General features: G+C 47.5%; 1 protein-coding gene across 1 annotated transcript in view; it reads right to left on the bottom strand.

Moving 5' to 3' along the window:
* Emilin2 (elastin microfibril interfacer 2) overlaps positions 1-17,786 on the bottom strand; it is a 50,220-nt gene that overhangs the window by 12,332 nt on the left and 20,102 nt on the right. The window contains exons 3-4 of the mRNA XM_013027184.1: positions 9,259-9,437; positions 3,354-5,270 (exon numbers count right to left, since the gene is read on the bottom strand). Of these exons, the coding sequence (XP_012882638.1) occupies positions 3,354-5,270; positions 9,259-9,437 (2,096 nt within the window). The remainder of the gene's footprint in view (positions 1-3,353; positions 5,271-9,258; positions 9,438-17,786) is intronic.

Here is a 17,786-nt window from a genome sequence, read left to right as displayed (position 1 = left end):
GCCTGGTGTCCTGATGCCTGAGCTGGTCTGGGCCTAAATAGGGCCAGGGGTAGGGGGCAGGGAACTTGACAATTCAAAGCACAGGACAGGTCCAGTAACCTGTCACCCAAGTCCCCACCCCTCCCTGCCTCTAGGAATTCAGGCACACCTATCACTTGGGGGTGGAACTTTCTGCCTCTCTCATTAAACCCAATCCCCTATCATCTGCCATGTGTCCAAGATGGTGCCAATTAGATCCTTATTTTGTTGTGAGAGCGTAGAAACAAACCCCTCTTCGGCTGTCACTGTGCTTCCATAGACCACCCCACTCATCCTCAACGGGCCTGCATGTCTCTTTCCAGCAGAAATGTCGATGCTTTTTCAATAAGGCTTACACCAACTCACCCCTGCGCCTGCACAGAGCCTCGCACACAGATGGTGCTCAGTGAATGCTCTGTTGCCTTTGAGCTAATCCATGTATAATGAGTCACCACCGAGCTGTGATGTCCGGCTTCCAGATCTCCCTGGCCTGGGTGCTCTATGAGGCTGCAGAAGACTTAGTCTACTTCTGGCTCTTGGCAACACAAATGCTTGAAAGTGCATGCAGTCTCCATTCACCACAGTGGGTCCAGCCCCAAAGGGCTGTGCATTCTTGACAAGGCACCCACCTCCAAGTCATGCTACACAGACAAACATCGAGGACAGACACAGCTTCCCACGCTGCCTGGGCGTTGCAAATCAACTGGAAATATCTGGGCTCTGACTGTTATGATAAAGCAGGGTCCAGACAGCATTGTCACCACAAGGGACAATTGTCGTGTGTATACACACACACAGGCCTCGTGACCTTTTCTCCACATTCCAGACATTGCAGGCTGTGTGGCCTGGGGGGGGCGGGGAGGGAGGGATGAGTGATACACAGTGCAGGACACTGTCCTGAGGGGCCTGGTCCTGCCTGGCCTGGGTAACTAGCTGCACAATGAGCACCAGCCTCTGAGTACAAGGTCCAGGTCATGATACCACCTGACTGCCAGGCCCCTGCCCAGCTGGGCTCTGGCTCTCTCTCCCTGGCTGGGTTTTATCCAGGCCCTCCTCAGTTGTGTCCTAATGACAAAATTCCACAAATTCACAGAAACCACAAGAGCCCCACTTCATGGAATAGGCCCACATCACCCAGAGTGAACAAGCTAGAAAGGTAACAGAGCTGCAAGGGGGTAGGGTAGGGGGGACAGAAGGAAGACGGGAGGGAAGACTGTAACAGGAGGGCCTGGTAACTTCCCAGCACACAGCTGGCCCTCCACAAGCCCTGGCAGGCCGCAGACTTCTGTGCCCAACTCTGGGAGGCACAATTCCACATGGGGCAAGAAAGGATCTCGAATACACCCTGGTGTAAGTGTTATGCCCACCTTTGGTCCTCAGCTCCGCCCAAACCTGAGCCCCTCCCATCCCTGGAGTTCTGCCATACAGCTGGCCCCTCCCTCTCTGCCCAGACACACCTGAGCTCCCATCTACCTCACTTCCTATCCCCAGCCCCTGCTGCTACCTAGATAGCAGAGGCTGCCATGTGCTCTCTCTCCAGGGGAAATATGGCTCCTCTAATAAACCTTGTAATAATCTTTCTCCTGTGCCTGCCTGTGTGGTCCTCTGGCATGGATGTGATGGATCCTTTCACCTGGCCTGGGCACTAATCCCAATCCTACTGTTAAACTGTCTGTGGAACTTACACGTTTCCTCTCTCTAGAACACTGTCTGGTCTCCTGGGCTTGTCACAGCCTCCCAAGCTATGGCCATGAAGGTGCTCAATAAATGTTAAGCTCCCCTCTGGATCCCTTTTACAGAACCTCCAACTACAAAGAGGAAGTCATTTGGAGCTAGAAGCAGAATCTAGATAAAAGGGACCCAGGAGATTTTATCTATCTCTCTTGTTATTTTTAATGTACTTATAATGTACCATGTGTTTTTTTTTTGTTTCTTTGTATGTTCCTCCTCCCTGGTATAACCCCTGTTGTCACTGTATTTGATTCCGGTGCCCTGCATCTTGTATATACATTTTTCTAATTTGGGGGAGGGGAAGGGAAATAACAAAATGCTGAATCAAGGATACAGGTTGACCCATTGTAACCATGAGATGTACAAAACACTGTTGAAAATGAACTTTACACTTTGTGAGGGGGAGGAGGAACTGGGGAGGTGGGAAGGGGAGGGATGTTAGGGGGCAAACAAAGGAGGGGTAACAATGCTTGATAGGAAACGGACTCGTTACCTTGCTCCTGTAACTGTAACCCCTCTCTCTGTACAGTATCTTTACAATAAATATATATTTTAGAAAAAGAGAGATGCCTATCCAAGAATTATGGGTTTAGCCACAGGTAACAACTCATTATGGAATATATTATTCAGTTATAAAGGGATTATTCATTCAACAGACCTTCTCAGCACTGTGGATTGTGGCATGATGGGGCTTTGTAGTTACTGTCCCTACAATGCTTGTGCCCGTGGTCTTGTGGAAACAAATTAAGGCACATTTGGTGTTGGGTGAATGGTTAGTACCCAGAGGAATCCACAGGGACTAGAGGTGACCAGTATCCCTGGTCCTAAGTTGTGATGCCATAAACCAGACTCCAACTTTCAACTCTCCAGCATCCACGCAGCACATATCAGTATCAGCATTTCTCATCTATTTGCCCTAATGGAGCAGATTTACTTTATTTATGATACATAGTGAACTGCTACTATGTTTGTGTGTACATGTACTGGTACTGGGCTTGAACTTAGTCCTTGAGCTCTTGGTTTTGTTTTTTGTTGTTGTTGTTTGCTCAAGATTGGTGCCCTACCAACTTTAGCCACAGCTCCACTTCTATGTTGGTGGTGAGTTGGAGATCAGAGTCTTATGGACTTTCCTGCCTGGGACTGGCTTCGAATCATGATTCTCAGATCTCAGCCTACTGAGTAGCTAAGATTATAGGTGTGAGCCACTGGTACTTTTATAAAATACATGGAGCATGTGCTTCAAGGTTGCAGTGATGTTGGATCATGCTCAAAGTTTCTAAAGGCATATTGTCCATGTTAGAATTAACCAACCAATTTACACTTGGGGTAACACTGGTAGACATCCAGCAATCTACCATAATACTGTCACATTGTGCAAATACCTCCAAGAAATGGAATTGCTGGCCGAGAACATCAACTCAAGGCCTTGAGTTCCGCAACCCCCAGTACCACAAAGTAAGGAATAAAAATAAATGAAGGGGTGATATTGCCCAAAAAGAATTTGTGCTTATTATGGAATTGTAACACCTCTGTATGAAACCTTTCATAATAACTGTACAATTCTACTTATTTAAAAAAAAATGGGACTGTCAAGTTGAACTTACTTGCTGATGGTTGGAATTTGACCAGATCTTGCAGGTCAGTAGAAATCTGGAAAACATGACTATAGAACTGCTGGACAGAATTCTTCAGGCCGGAAATGTCTCTGGAATGGGACCTGAGTGTCCCGTTCATCTGCCTGACACAGGTCCACAGGCTGCTGACGTGTTTGTTGAGGCCTTCCTTGATCTTCTGCAGACTTCCAGAGATGGAGTCCAGCCGGCTGCACGTCTTCTCCATTTGAGACACCCTATCCTCCACCGCAGTCACCTCTCTCTGGACCCCGTGCGTATTTTCCTTACAAGTGTCCAGCTCAGCCAACACCTGGTCCTGCCACCGCTGCCACCTGTCCTCCAGCTGGCCGCAGCACTGAGCCATGGGGTCCTGGGGAGATGGGAGGGTGCCCGCCATCTGGTCCAGCTCACCGACTTTGGAAAACCCACCCAATTCGGCATTTTTACCTGCTTGACTATTGTTCATTTCACTCTCAAGCTGAGTCACCCCGTTTTCTGTGCGATTTAGTTGAAAATAGAGGACAGTAAAATCCTCTTGGAGCTTCCGGATGCTCTGTTCGGTTTCTTGGAATTTTCTCTGCATGGTGGCATTTAGGGACACCAAAAGGTTCAGGATGTCATCCGGGTGGTCGTCTCCGTGTGGCAAAGCGCCCTCCGTCTCGTGAGGGCCTCCCTGAGAGTTCTGAAGGCAAAAGTCCTCCACCACTTGAACTTTGACCTTTAGGTGGTTTAGCTCCATCAGAAACTGCTCACTCCCCGTTCCAGACCCCCTGGCTGGGGCTGGCCCTGGGGCTGTGAACTCCACCTCAGAGCCATTGGCCATCTGGAGAAGGCTCCCCAGACGATCTTCCAGGGAGTGGATCTTCTGATCCAGAAGCTGCTTCAAGTCCTCCACCTCGCCATGGATGGCCCCCCGAAGGGTCTCCTCGATGTAAAAGCAGTGTTCTTCTGCATTCTTCTCTGTCACATTGATTCTGGCATCCAGTTCCTGCCATCTGGCATCGAAGTCCACATCTGCTTCTGGAACCGCCAAGCGGTCAAACTCATTATCCAGCCGTCCATTCAACATTCTGGTGGCTTCAGCCACTCTCTCAATTTTCTGGTCTAATGTCTTGATCTGGTGACCAAAGTCACCATCCACTCCACCACCTCCACCGCTACAGCAATCTGGCCGGGCTGAAGGATCCTGCAGCCGGGCTCGGAGGTCATTGATGTCTTTTCTTAGGCTGGTCTCCTTCTCCCCAATCAGCTCGATCACCCCCTGGTAGCTGCTGCCATAGTCATCACACTGCTGCTGGAGGCCCACCAGCTTGTACTCACATGTGTTCTTCAGGTCAGCCAGCTTCCTGTCCAGCCCTTCCATGAGCTCCTCCCTCAGGGCGTCCAGCTTACTGTCCACGTAGGCTTGGTAGAGCTCATTGGTTGTCATGGTCACCGTAGGGCCCTGGGCCGCCTCCTGCAGTTGCTTGAGCTGCCCTTCGTAACCCTTCACTTTCCCATCCAGCTCTTCCAGCTTGTCGCTCTTGGTCTTCAGCGTATCTTTGACTTCAGCCAATTCAGACTTGATGTCCTTCATACCAGATTCCTTGGGAGGCTGGGCGGCATCTGTGTCTCCAGCAATGTCCCTGTCCGGGGCCGGCTGAGGGTGCGGGTAGCTGGGCCCTGGAGCCAAGATTTTGCTGGCATCCTCCTGAGTGATGTGTCTGAGGTTCTTATTCACTCCGGCCATGGAAGATTGGAGGTCCACAACCATCCGGGTGAGGCGGAGAACTTTCTCCTCAAGCACTTGAATTTTCTTCTCCTGGAGCTCCTGAGGCCCCGGTTTTGGATCCCCTGCTTGGCTTGGTTCTGCTGCACGAGTTGGTGACAAGGTCTGCTTAGGCTGAGAAACTTGACTTGGTTCAGTATCTATAAGAATAAAAACACACACATGGTTTAGTATTTGTCACCTTTGGCCGACAACTGCAAAGACCATGGACAGGATGCCTACAGAATATACCTGAACCCTCACTCATGGGTGAGTGTGTTCTAAGTCAGCCATTGCTGTGTTCCCTCAAGCAAGTTAATTAACTTCTGTGAACTCTAATCCACTCCTTCATACAGAAAAGGCCATAAGTGTTCAAAGTATACAAGATGCATGCTAGTTAGTGGTCCTGTTCTCCCTAAAGGGAAATAGTAATTATCTACTTTATCTGGTCAACATTTTGGTTCCACCTTGATGAACTGCAGCCACCAACCACTAGTGAACTGCCACTACATACCTCCACACAAAGATACTTACATTCTATCCTGTGCCTGCTGGACCATTTGGGGTAATCTGAAAACAATTCCTGAATGTCTTAGTTTTCTTATCATCCTTATGCTAAGACTCTTGTAGAAATAATTTGGCCCTGTATGAGTATGGGCAAGTCAACCTCATGAGGCCCCGGGTTCAATTTCTAGCACTAATTTTAAAAGAAAAAAAAAGCAAAAGAGAGCTATAGCAAGAACTGGTTGGTGTCACCTAACAAAAGAGTCATCTGGTCATATGCAGTAAGATTCTCTAAGTTAAAAATTATAAACATTCCATTTTCGATCCTATTTGGGGTGAATGTCCCTACCCCACCCCACCCAAAAAAAAAACAGTCAAAAGAAAGGGAAAAAATGTCTTCAAAGACAGTGGAAGATCATGGACATGAACGGCCTCAAAGTCCATCAGTCATCACCAAAGTGGAAAAAGTCAATGCAGCAGATTGTAATGAATTAAAATGCATGAATACACAGGACTGGAAGCAGTGAAGTACACTGGGAATGTTGTAGGTACTTGAATGTAATGTTCCTTCTTTAAACTTTTGCACAAGATTACAGTAGCAGCTATTTATTTATTGCCAGTCCTGTTGACTCAGGGCCTGGGCACTGTCCCTGAGCTTCTTTTTGCTCCAGGCTAGTGCTCTACTACTTGAGCCATAGCACCACTTCTGGCTTTTTCTGTTTATGTGGTACTGAAGAATCGAACCCAAAGCGTCATGTATGTGAGGCAAGCGCTCTACCACTAAGCCACCTTCCCAGCCCAGCAGCTATTATTTATTACAAGCAACTTGATGGTAAACCATAACCAAAACTCAAGGGCTAGGTTCCTAAGCAGAGAACGATGAAGAACACTTAACTTCCCATTCTGATATTTCTACTTTATCTCAAGGCACGAGAAGAAAAAAAAAAAGATACAGCCATATGTAAACAAAACACAATTCTGAGCCCCAGACAGAAGAATGGGGATGAAAGATGGTGAACACTTCCGTTGCCCACCAATGGTGACTGTCAGTGGCTACATTTTCAAGGAACGTGTGGCAGTAGTTATCAACATACTCTTCCTCTTGATCCAGCAATTATACTTCTAGAAATATATTCTATAAACTAATGAGGAATGATCACAAATATTTACAAGAAAAAAATTGTCATACACCCATGATCTATAATAATGAAAAATGACCACAACCTAAAAAAGAAGTAACACTGAGGAACCGTGTCCAAACAACCCTATTCTCCAATTTCTATACATGATTCTATAGACACATGACAGAAAATAGTTCTGTTTTGGTGCAAGTACTAGAGCTTGAACTCAAGACCAACAGGTTTTAGCTTTTTCTACCCTCAGCTAGCACTTGAATCATGCCTCCACTCTGATTCTCATATCTCAGCTGCCCAAGTACCTAGTATGTTCTTTATTATTTTCTTTCTTTGCAGAGAGAGTCTCACTATTTAGTCCAGGCTTCCTACAAATTTGTGATCCTCCTGACTCAGCCTCCTGAGTACCATGATTTTAGCAAATATAATATGTTCTGGACAAAGATAATAGAAAATGATAAATAATTCCTTTTGTTCCTCCTAAATCCCCTATAATGAAAATAAAAATGGGACCATATATTATATATATTATTGTATATATTATACATATTAATATATAATCATATATTACATAATACATATAATATAGATAGGAATCAGGTGAGTTTGGACTGCTTAATAGCGATATTGGAAGCCACAGAAGAAGTGAACAATGTCTTAAAAATTCTGAAGATGGACCTGGTAGTTTATGCCTATAATCTCAGCTTCTCCTAGGGCAGAGGAGAGTCCTAAGTTTGAGGCCTGCTCAGGCAAAGTTAAAAAGACTGCCTCAAATACAAAATACAAAAAGGCTGGGGGATGTTGCTCAAGTAGTAGAGTACTTGCCTATCAAGCACTGAGTCCCAGCTCCCCAAATCCCTAAAACTGAAATAAATATCTGAAGAAAAATAATTTCTAATCCAATTCTGAAGCTAAAGTAAAAATATTTTCAGAAGTACAAAAAGTATCATTCCATGACACTTCTGGAAGAGGATATGGGTGTAGTTTAATGCTACCAAGTCCCTGCCTAGCATGCATGAAGGCCCTGCGTTCTGTCCCCAGCACTGGAAAGAAACATTTACAGTAATAGCCTGCCTGTGAAAACAAAGGAGGAGTCACAGTTTTTCCACTGTTTCTTAGAATACTAGATTACTGAGGGTATGTTTAAAATTAAGTAAACAAAGACAAACTATTAGGACCCAAGAGACCCTTTCTCACATGTTCCTGATCAGAAGTAGCGCTGTAGCTCAAGTGGTAGAGCGCTCACCTGGAGCTGAAGAGCAGAGGGACAGCGCCCAGGCCGAGTTCAAGCCCCACGACCAAAACAAAAAACAAAACAAACAAAAAACCCCACAGCTTCTTAATGTCTGCTTCAAAGCACAGGTGACTACAAGAAATTTCTAACTTAGGGTTCAGCCCTGCAAAGACCTCATTCCAAACAGAAAGAAAAGGAATGTGTTTACCCAATTTTTATTTTATCTAGTCATTTATTTACTGTCTTTATTTTCAGCTATGGGGGCCTGAACTCTGGGCCTGGACACTGTCCCTCAGCTCTTCAGCTCAAGACTAGAGCTCTACCACCACTTCCGGCTTTTTCTGCTTATGTGGTGCTGAGGAATCGAACCGATGGCCTCATGCATGCAAGGCAAGCACTCTACCACTGAGCCACCTTCCCAGACCCTTACTGTCTTATTTATGAAATAGGTTTTCATTCTGTAGGCCAAGCAGGGCCTCAAAGTCATAATCTTCCAGCCTTTGCCTCCCAAATGCTGTGATTGTGGGCATACTCCACCATGCTTGGCTTTTAATTACTTTAAAAGACAATTTTAACTTGTATAAACTAAGATTTATAGATCTTACTGATTAAAGTAAAAACAAAACAAAAAAATCATTGCACCTGACACTAGGCCTGGAGGTACACTAGTCTGAATTCATCCAAATGGTCACCTGTGTGTATGTGCTTGAACTCAGGGCATAGTGCTCTCGCTTGGTTTTTTTCACTCAAGGCTGATGCTCTACCACTTCAGCCACACCTCTATTTCTGGATTGTACTGATTAATTGTAGATAAGAGCCTAATAAACTTTCCTGCCTGGGATGGCTTCAAACCCTCAGCGGGATTTTTTTTTCCCAGGCCTGGGCTTGAACTCAGGGCCTGGGCCCCTGAGCTGCTTTTTACTCAAGACTAGCACTCTACCACTTGAGCCACAGTGCCACTTCCGGCTTTTTTTTCTGTGTATGTGGTACTGAGGAATCAAACCCAGGGCTTCATGCAGACTAGACAAGCCCTCTACCATTGAGCCACTTTCCCAGCCCCATAGCTCATGATTTGTAATGTACTTTCTTTCACGCCCTAATAAAGCAAGCTAGTTGCAACAAAGTGTCATTCGATTGCTTCTGCTGCTGCAAATGAATTTCAGCTGTCAGAATATATTCATTCAACTTTGCATATCATAAATCCTGCCCTTTGAAAAGAGCACTGGGAATACCAAAGGAGCCCATGTTCCTCAAAGCCCGGGCGACCACACGTGTTACCTGTAGCTTTCTTCACACTGTGGCGAGGCCGTGCGGGTGTGGGGCGGAGGGTCCTCGCAGCGGGGTCCTTTGGACCCTCTTGACAGTCTGTGCCTTTAAATCCAGGGCAGCATCTCCATTCCAAATGGGTCACTGTCTTGTACCTGGTGACGTACCTGGGTCTGAAGTTTACCCGATACCTGCGGATGGAAAGGCAGGATCTCTTTAGTGGCTGTTGTGAGGAGCAATTCCCACCTCCCTTGTTCCCGCCAGGCTGTCCTGGAGGGCTTGCCCACAGAGCCTCCGCTCAGCCTGGGCCCTCTGGAGTTGTCCAGGAAGGCAGAGGTTCCCCACTCTCGCCTCCATCTTTGCTGGGTTTGGAGAAGATTTTTATTTTTGTTCTTTGTTCTTTTGTTTTTTGTGTATGTACCTGTCCCAGGGCCTAAACTCAATGCCTGGGCCCCTGAGATTTTTTTTTATTTTCTTAAGGCTACCACTTTGAGCCACAGCTCCACTTCCAGGTCTTTTGGGGAGGTGTGGAGTGTTGAACTGGAGATAAAAGGCTCACAGATTTTCCTGCCAGGACTGGCTTTGACCTGTAACCCTCAGATCTCAGCCTCTTGAGTGCTGAGATTGCAGGCTGGTACAACTGCATCTACCTCCTCCATCTTGTAGATTCTGGGTAAACAGACCTTAGAAAAACTCATGAGAGCCGGGCACTGGTGGCTCACGCCTGTAATCCTCCCTACTCAAGAGGCTGAGATCTGAGGACTGCAGTTCAAAGTCAGCCCTGGGCAGAAAAATCCGTAAGACTCTTATCTCCAATTAACCACCAGAAAACCAGAAGTGGCGCTGTGGCTCAAGTGGTAGAGCGTTCACCTTGAGCTGAAGGGATTAGGGACAGTACCCAGGCCCAGAGTTCAAGCCCCATGACCCACAATCTTAGCTACTGAAGAGACTGTGATCCAGAAATCATGATTCAAAGCCAGCCCAGGGAGAAAAGTCCACAAGATTCCATCTCCCAAATAATCAGCAGAAAGCAGGGCAGAGCACCAGCTGAGCAAACAAGCTGAGCTAGTGCAAAGCCCCAAATTCAAACCTCAGTACTGCTGCAACAAACAAACAACGACAACAAACCTTAGTAGGCTGGGGATAAACTCAGTGGTAGAGCACTAACATGTCTAAGTCCCTAGTTTGATCCCAAACACCATAACACACATACATGCATGCAGCTTGAACGCACAATCCCAATTGAATGTGGACACTTTTCAGTCTCCCAAATGAGTTTTTGTTTCACCAACAAACTGTTCACCAACTTCTGTTCTATAGCTCTCTGCTCTATAGGAATTCTTTTCTTTTTAGTTTTATTTTTCTTTTTTGGTGCCACTCAAGGTTTAATGTTTTAAAGAAACATTTCAAGTTCATTTCTCCTACAATCTATACAATCCAGCTTTGCCCCTTCTTTCCCCAACTCTTGCAAAGGCAGCAGGCTGTGGGCCCCGGGGATGACATCTCCTGCTCTTCTGTGCAAATGTTTTTACAGGATACCTTGCTCCGTACTGCCAAGGATGGGGATCAGGACGTGGATCAGGAGGCTGCTAGGGTCTGGGCAAAGCGGTCGTTACAGGCCTGTGTGAAGGGCTTGGTTTCTGACCAGCTGGCAGTGCTCCTGGGAAGTGAGGGAAACTTTCAGGTGGCAGGACCTACTGGCAGGAAGTCAGGTGACTGAGGGGATATCAGAACTGCCTGCTTCTCATTCTGCCTCCCAGGCTACCACAAGAGAAGCAGCTTCCTCCATCACAGGCCCCAAAGCAATAAAGCTCATGAAATCATGAGCCAGCGTAAAGTTTTTCTCTTTATAAATAAGCCGATTGATCTCAGGCTATTCATGATAATAACTGAAAGCCAACTAATATAGAAGCTCTATTTACAAAGTGATTCTTCCAGGGCTGGGCTATGGGTCAGTGTTTGTTTGCTTAGCATGCATGAGGCCCTGAGTTCTATCCTCGCCACTGCAAAAGCTGAAAAAATAAAGTGCATATTCCCTGACAGACAAGGGAACCATGCAATTTCCAAAGAAGGGGAGAGGCCTGGATCTCTAGCAGGCAGTGACAACCCAACAGCCCAGCTGAGCATGAGACCAGAAGTTGAGTCCCCCCAGGTATCTCTGCTCAGAGCTCAGTCAATAGCCATGGCTGTGTGGTATATTAAGCACAGCCGTGTGTGTGTGTGTGTGTGTGTCTGTGTCTGTGTGTCTGTGTCTGTGTGCCTGTGTGTGTGCCTGTGTGTGTGCCTGTGTGTGTGCCTGTGTGTGTGCCTGTGTGTGTGCCTGTGTGTGTGCCTGTGTGTGTGCCTGTGTGTGTGTCTGTGCGCGCAGTACTGGGCACTGACCCTTAGGCTTTTTTTTGTTGTCAGTCATAGGGCTTGAACTCTGGGCCTGGGCACTTTCCCTCTGCTCTTCAGCTCAAGGCTAGCACTCTACCACTTGAGCCACAGCACCACTCCCTTAGGCTTTGTGTGTGTGTGTGTGTGTGTGGTCAGTCCTGGGACTTGACCTCAGAGCCTGGGTGCTGTCCCTGAGCTCTTTTGCTCAAGGCTAGCACTCTACCACTTCCGGTTTTCTGGTGGTTTATTGGAGATAGGAGTCTCACGGTCTCTCCTGCCCGGGCTGGCTTTGAACTGCAATCCCCAGATCTCAGCCTCCTGAATAGCTAGGATTACAGGCGTGAGCCACCAGTGTCAGGCTATCCCTTAGCTTTTGCTGAAGTCTAGTGCTCTACCATTTGAGCCAAACCTCTACTAATAGGCTTTTGCTGGTTAACTGAAGAGGAGTCTCGTGGGTATGTTTTCTGAGGCTGGCTTTGAACTGTGATTCTCAGATTTCATCCTCCTGAGTCACGAGGGTTACATGAGTGAGCCACCAGAGCCCCACTGTCAGCTCTCCTTCATATACCACAATGGCTCCTTTCTGGCTTGGAACCCTGGCTTCTCTGTCTGGCCCTCTTCGCTCGCTCTTCATCTCTCGCAGCAGCCCTAGCATCTGGCCTTGTCTAGGGGCCAATTTCCAGAAAGAAGCAGGCTTTGTGTCACTCTCTCGGGATTGCTGAGCGCCACACATGAACAGCTCAGGACCACCAGCTGCCGGGCTGCAGGAGCCTACGGCTCAGCCAGCCGAGCAACGCCATGTCACACGCCAGCCTTGGAGCAGTGGCCTCAAAGTCACCTTCCTAAGAAATCACAGCTTTCTACAGGGCATGCACTTTAGTTTGGGGTTTTGTTTGCTTGGGTTTTTTGTTGTTGTTGTTGTTTTGTGCCAGTCTTGGGGCTTGAACTCAGAGCCTGGGCGCTGTCCCTGAGTTGTTTTGCTCAAGGCTAGCACTTGCATACTTGAGCTACAGCTCAATATTTGGCTTTTAATGGGAGATAAGAGTCTCATGGACTTTCCTGCCCATGCTGGTTTCAAACCTCAGTCTCAGATCTCAGCCTCCTGAGCAGCTAGGATTGCAGGTGTGAGCCAGGGGTGCCCAGTGGTAATACACTTTTGACATCTCCCCCGAGGGTTAAGAACCACAACCGAGTCCAACCCAGCTGCCAACCAGCCTGGGGTGGAAGAAGCAAAGGGATGCTCCTGGAGGATGGAGGATGAGGAGCTGGGCAAAGGTCCCCCTTCCAGGCCTTCGTTCTCTCTTTCCACACCGCAGCCCCATCCAGGGCCCACTCCTCATACTGCCCCCTTTGCAGAGGTGAGGACAGGCACACAGGTAACGTGACTTGCTCATGCTCAGTCAGCCTGGCGTGGCAGGACTGGAACTGAACCCCAGCCTTCTCTCCATGCTCTACACAGTCCTCCCAGCACTCAGAGGCAACCTGGAGATGTTCTAGAAAACAGGGCGGAAAGCCCTGTCTTCCCCACCAGCACACACACAGCCATTTCATGCCTGATCATCTAACTCAGTTCAGTACAACCCACCCTGGTGGGCTCCCACCCCACCTACCCAAAGAATCCCTGGACATTTAAAGAAAGAGCAATTACACTTCATGGTCCTGTGTACTCAAGCAGATCTCAGCGCTGGAGAAGTGTGCGACTCGGAAAGGCTTTGCTCCTCCTAGCATTCAACACAGAATGGGAACGTATGTGTGTACCTAGACCTGGTTCATCAGTAAGTAGATGAGGATTATGGTTCAAAGCCAGCCTGGGCAATGCTGTCTATTGAGACTTTTATCTCCAATTAACCAGCAAAAAGCCAGAAATGGAGACGTGGCTCAAGTGACAGAGCACCATCCTTGAGCAAAAAGGCTAAGGAACAGTGCCCAGGCCCTGAGTTCAAGCCCCAGGACTACTACAAAAAGAAAAAAAAAGGAGGAGGGAAGGGAGGAGGGCAATGGAGGCAAGGAAAAGAAAAACAAAGAGAAGAGCGATGATAGGCCATAGCCCACCAAACTTCGCTCCACAGAAGCCAGCAGCTAAGAAAGTCCCGGTTCCACCGTACATGGCAGGGTTTTTCTAAGGGGGATGATGCTTTGGAGAGAGTTCTTCCTTAGATCAGGTCTCTGGATCTCCACCTCCCCCCACTCCCACTTTCCCCTTCCGCTGTTCAGGTTGACAGGCGTCCCTGTCAAGTCAGCTACCTCCAGGCCTGGGAAGCTGCTGGAGGGATTCCTCCATGCCCGATGCCCCTCATGTGACTGAGTCCTGCACCACAGCCTTGGGGCCGCCTCTGTGGGAATCTGAGGATCATTAAATAGCAGTTGTCCAGCTCCACCAAGCTCTGGGCTTATCCCAGGAGAAATCAGGGTCTTATAAACACCAGGGCCACGTTGAGGCTACCACTTAGGCTACACCCCTGCCTCCAGCTTGTAAACACTGTCAGGAGCAGTCGGGGCGTGGCTCAGGCAAGCTTGGCAGGAAGGCCCAAGATCTATCCCCCTAACCGCCCAAAACAAAGGCCAGGCTTTACCCCACCCCACTCTAATGGAGGTTGAGACAAAGGGAGGATTGTGAATCCAAGGCCAACCTTGGCTACACAACAAAAACCTGTCTCACAACCAACAAATGCCAAAAAAATAAAGTAAAACCAAGCAGGAAAACCACAACCCTCCCCTCAAACACAACAACAAACTCCCAAGTAGACATCAAGTGGGATCAGTGAAGATTCTCCAGACCTGGGTTCCATTTCCTCCCCCAGAAAACGCATCCATTTCCTCCCCGGCCCACCACACGGGGCTGAGAGCTGGCTCGAATGGTTAGAGGGCCTGCCTTCTGAGTGTGAAGCCCTGAGTTCAAACCCCAGGACTACAGCAATCAGTTCATCAACTACCACACAGGGCAGCAAAGCTCAGACAGAGCAGCCAAGTGTCCCCCCTGGGCCAGGAGAACACAGGAGATACTCGTTCACTGCACGTAACGTGCCGCCTCCAGGCCCAGGGACCACAGCCAAAGAACTGGCCAGGGGAGCTGTGTGGTGGCTGCAGGCCTGGCGCTCCTCCGAGGCTCAAGAGGAGCCAGAACAACACCCTGTCCCACCGCCAAGTGCTGGCCACAGCTGCTGAGGACACCCCAGGGGGCCCTCAGGGCTGCAACACTTAGCTGACCTACAGCCCTGCACCTGCTACCCTGTCACCAGCTCCTGCACACACTCCCCACTTCCTACTAACCTCTTCTGGGGGGAGGCTAAAAGGGTTATGAAGCTAGCACCACATCAAGGGACCAGGTGTGTGCAAGAGCTCTTGGTGGGAAAGAGGGTCGCAAGAAGAGGAGTGGAAATGGTGACTGGGAATTCAGGGACTGAAAGGGTCCCTGCTGACATGTCTGTATCCCTGCAAAGTCACAGCAGACATATGCTCACTTGCACCTGCTGCGCAGCATTCATTCTCCTCCCTGTCAGGCCATAAGGACCATTAGGGCAAGTACTCCGCTTAATGTTGCTCACTCAACATCCTCATTTCAAAAACTTTCTTTAAATACATTGTTTTTGTGCCTTTACTGGGACTTGAACTTAGGGCCTTGCACTTTCACTTGGTTGTTTTTTTTTTTTGCTCAAGGCTGGTGCTTTACCATTTGTGCCGTACCTCCGCTTCCAGCGTTTTGCTAGTTAAATGGAGAATAAGGGTCAAACGGACTTTTCTGCCCAGGTTGGCTTTGAACCTTGATGTTCAGCTCTCAGTTTCCTGAATAGCCAGATTAGAGGTGTGAGCCACCAGTACCTGGCGTTAAATACATTGTTTTATTTGATTTTGATTTCTTGTAGTCCTGGGGCTTGAGCTTGGCTGGCATGCCCCCACTTGAGCCCCAGTTCCACTTCTGAGGACTTGGTGGTTAATAGGAGTGAGAGTCATGGACTCTCAATCTTCCTATCTCAGCCTTCTGAGTAGCTGGGATTACGGGTGTGAGCTACGGGCACCTGGCTTAAATACATTTTTTAAAGAGCAGTCTAAGTCCAAAGAAAAATGGAGGGAAGGAAGAGACACTTTGCATCTACTCCCCACCAGGATGGAACATGTGTCATAATGGATGGCTTCATCACCATCCTCCAAGTCCACAGCTGGCACTGGGGTTCATGCTGGGTGCTGTACATTCTATAGGTTTGGATGACTACAGAATGACATTGGTCCATTACTACTGTATCATTGCCCTACAAGTCCTCTGTGTCCTGACTCTTTGTCTCTCCTCCTCCAGCAACCACTGATATTTCTTTACTGTCTTCCCAGTTTCACCCTTCTGGGATGTCATATAGTTCAAATCTTACAGTACATAGACTTCCTACTTGGCTTCCTTCACTCAGCAATATGCATTTATGATTTCTCCATGTTTTTTCACAGCTTGAGAGGTGTTTTTTTTTTCAGTGCTGAGGATAGAACCCAGGGCCTCACATGCAAGGCAAGCGCTACCACTGACTAGATCCCCAATAGATCATTTTAGTACTAAATAATAGTACATTGTCACTGGGCATGGTGACACATGCTCATAATTCCAGAACCTCAAGAGGCTGAGGCACGAGGATCTTGAATTTAGTGTAACCCAATCTGGGCTCTGTTGAGAGGCTGTATCTCAAACAAACAAACAAAAAAATTGTCTAAGCCAGGCACCAGTGGCTCACACCTATTAATCCTAGCTACTCAGGAGGCTGAGATCTAAGGATCGCTGTTCAAAGTCAGCCTGGGCAGGAAGTCTATGAGACTCTTATCTCCAATAAACCACCAGAAAACCGGAAGTGGAGCTGTAGCTCAAGTGGTAGAGCGCTTGTCTTGAGCTGAAGAGCTGAGGGACAGCGCCCAGGCCCAGAGTTAAACCCCATGACCACCACCACCACCAACAGCAAAAAATGTCTAAACAGTGTTTTTCCTGTTGTAAGCACTCATTAACTGAACCAATGATTAATAAAGCAACAGTATTACATCTACTTTTGCCATTATCATACATATCACTTATTCTCTAGTCAAATCTTAGTGGATATAAATTAGTGCATCTTTCTAGAACTAAATCAAGCTTCAGACCACTGGGCCATTATAGGTTGCACAGAAATCATACACCAGAGAGTGACCCAGACTATGCTGTCCATGTGGTCTTAGCCCCATGTGACAACCTTTTATACTTGTGACTAATTTCAGAAATTAAAATTAAATTAAGTCAGGTAGTGGTAGTCCTAGCTACTCAAGAGGCTGAGATCTGAGGATTGCAGTTCAAAGCCAGGCTGAGCAGGAAAGTCCATGAAACTCTCATTACAATTAACCACCAAAAACTTAGTAGTAAAGCTGTAGTTCAAGTGATAGAGAGCTAGCCTGGTGCACAATAGCTCAGGACAGCGCCTAGGCCCTGAGTTCAAGCCTGCCAAGGATTAGCACATGTGCATGTACACACATACAATCACACAAACACATACACACTACATTAACTAAATTAACCCTGGCAGTGATGGCTCATGCCTGTAATCATATCTACTCTGGAAGCTGAGATCTAATAATCATGATTTGAAGCCAACCTGAGCAGGAAAGTCCATGTGAACTCTCATCTCCAATTAATCACCAAAAAGGTAGAAGTGAAACTATGACTCAAGTGATAGCTAGCCTTGTGCACAAAAGCTCAGGGACAGCACCCAGGCCTTAAATTCAATCCCTAGGATCAGTGCACTTGTGTGCATTCACACACACACACACACACACACACAAAACAAATCATTTAAATAGGGATACAGGTGGACCCATTGCAACAATGAGATGTACAAGTCGTTATGTCAAAAAATGAACTTTACAACTTTGGCTGGGGGGGGAGCGGGGGGGAGGGAAATGGGAAGGGGAAACAAAGGAGGAGGCAACAATGCTTGATAAGAAATGTACTCATTATCTTGCCCATGTAATTGTAACCCCTCTATATGGTATTTTCACAATAAAATAAATAAATAATAAATAAATATACTCAAACTGTAAAAAAAAGAATATGTAAAATTTATTGAATAAAAAATGAGGGGCTGGGAAGGTGGCTCAGTGGTAGAGCGCTTGCCTTGCATGCATGAGGCCCTGGGTTCGATTCCTCAGCACCACATAAGCAGAAA

This window comes from Dipodomys ordii, unplaced genomic scaffold (assembly GCF_000151885.1).
Source record: "Dipodomys ordii isolate 6190 unplaced genomic scaffold, Dord_2.0 Scaffold100, whole genome shotgun sequence".
Classification (NCBI taxonomy): Eukaryota; Metazoa; Chordata; class Mammalia; order Rodentia; family Heteromyidae; genus Dipodomys; species Dipodomys ordii.
Note: the sequence above shows the minus strand (reverse complement) of the source record. Positions and strands in the feature narration are given on the sequence as shown.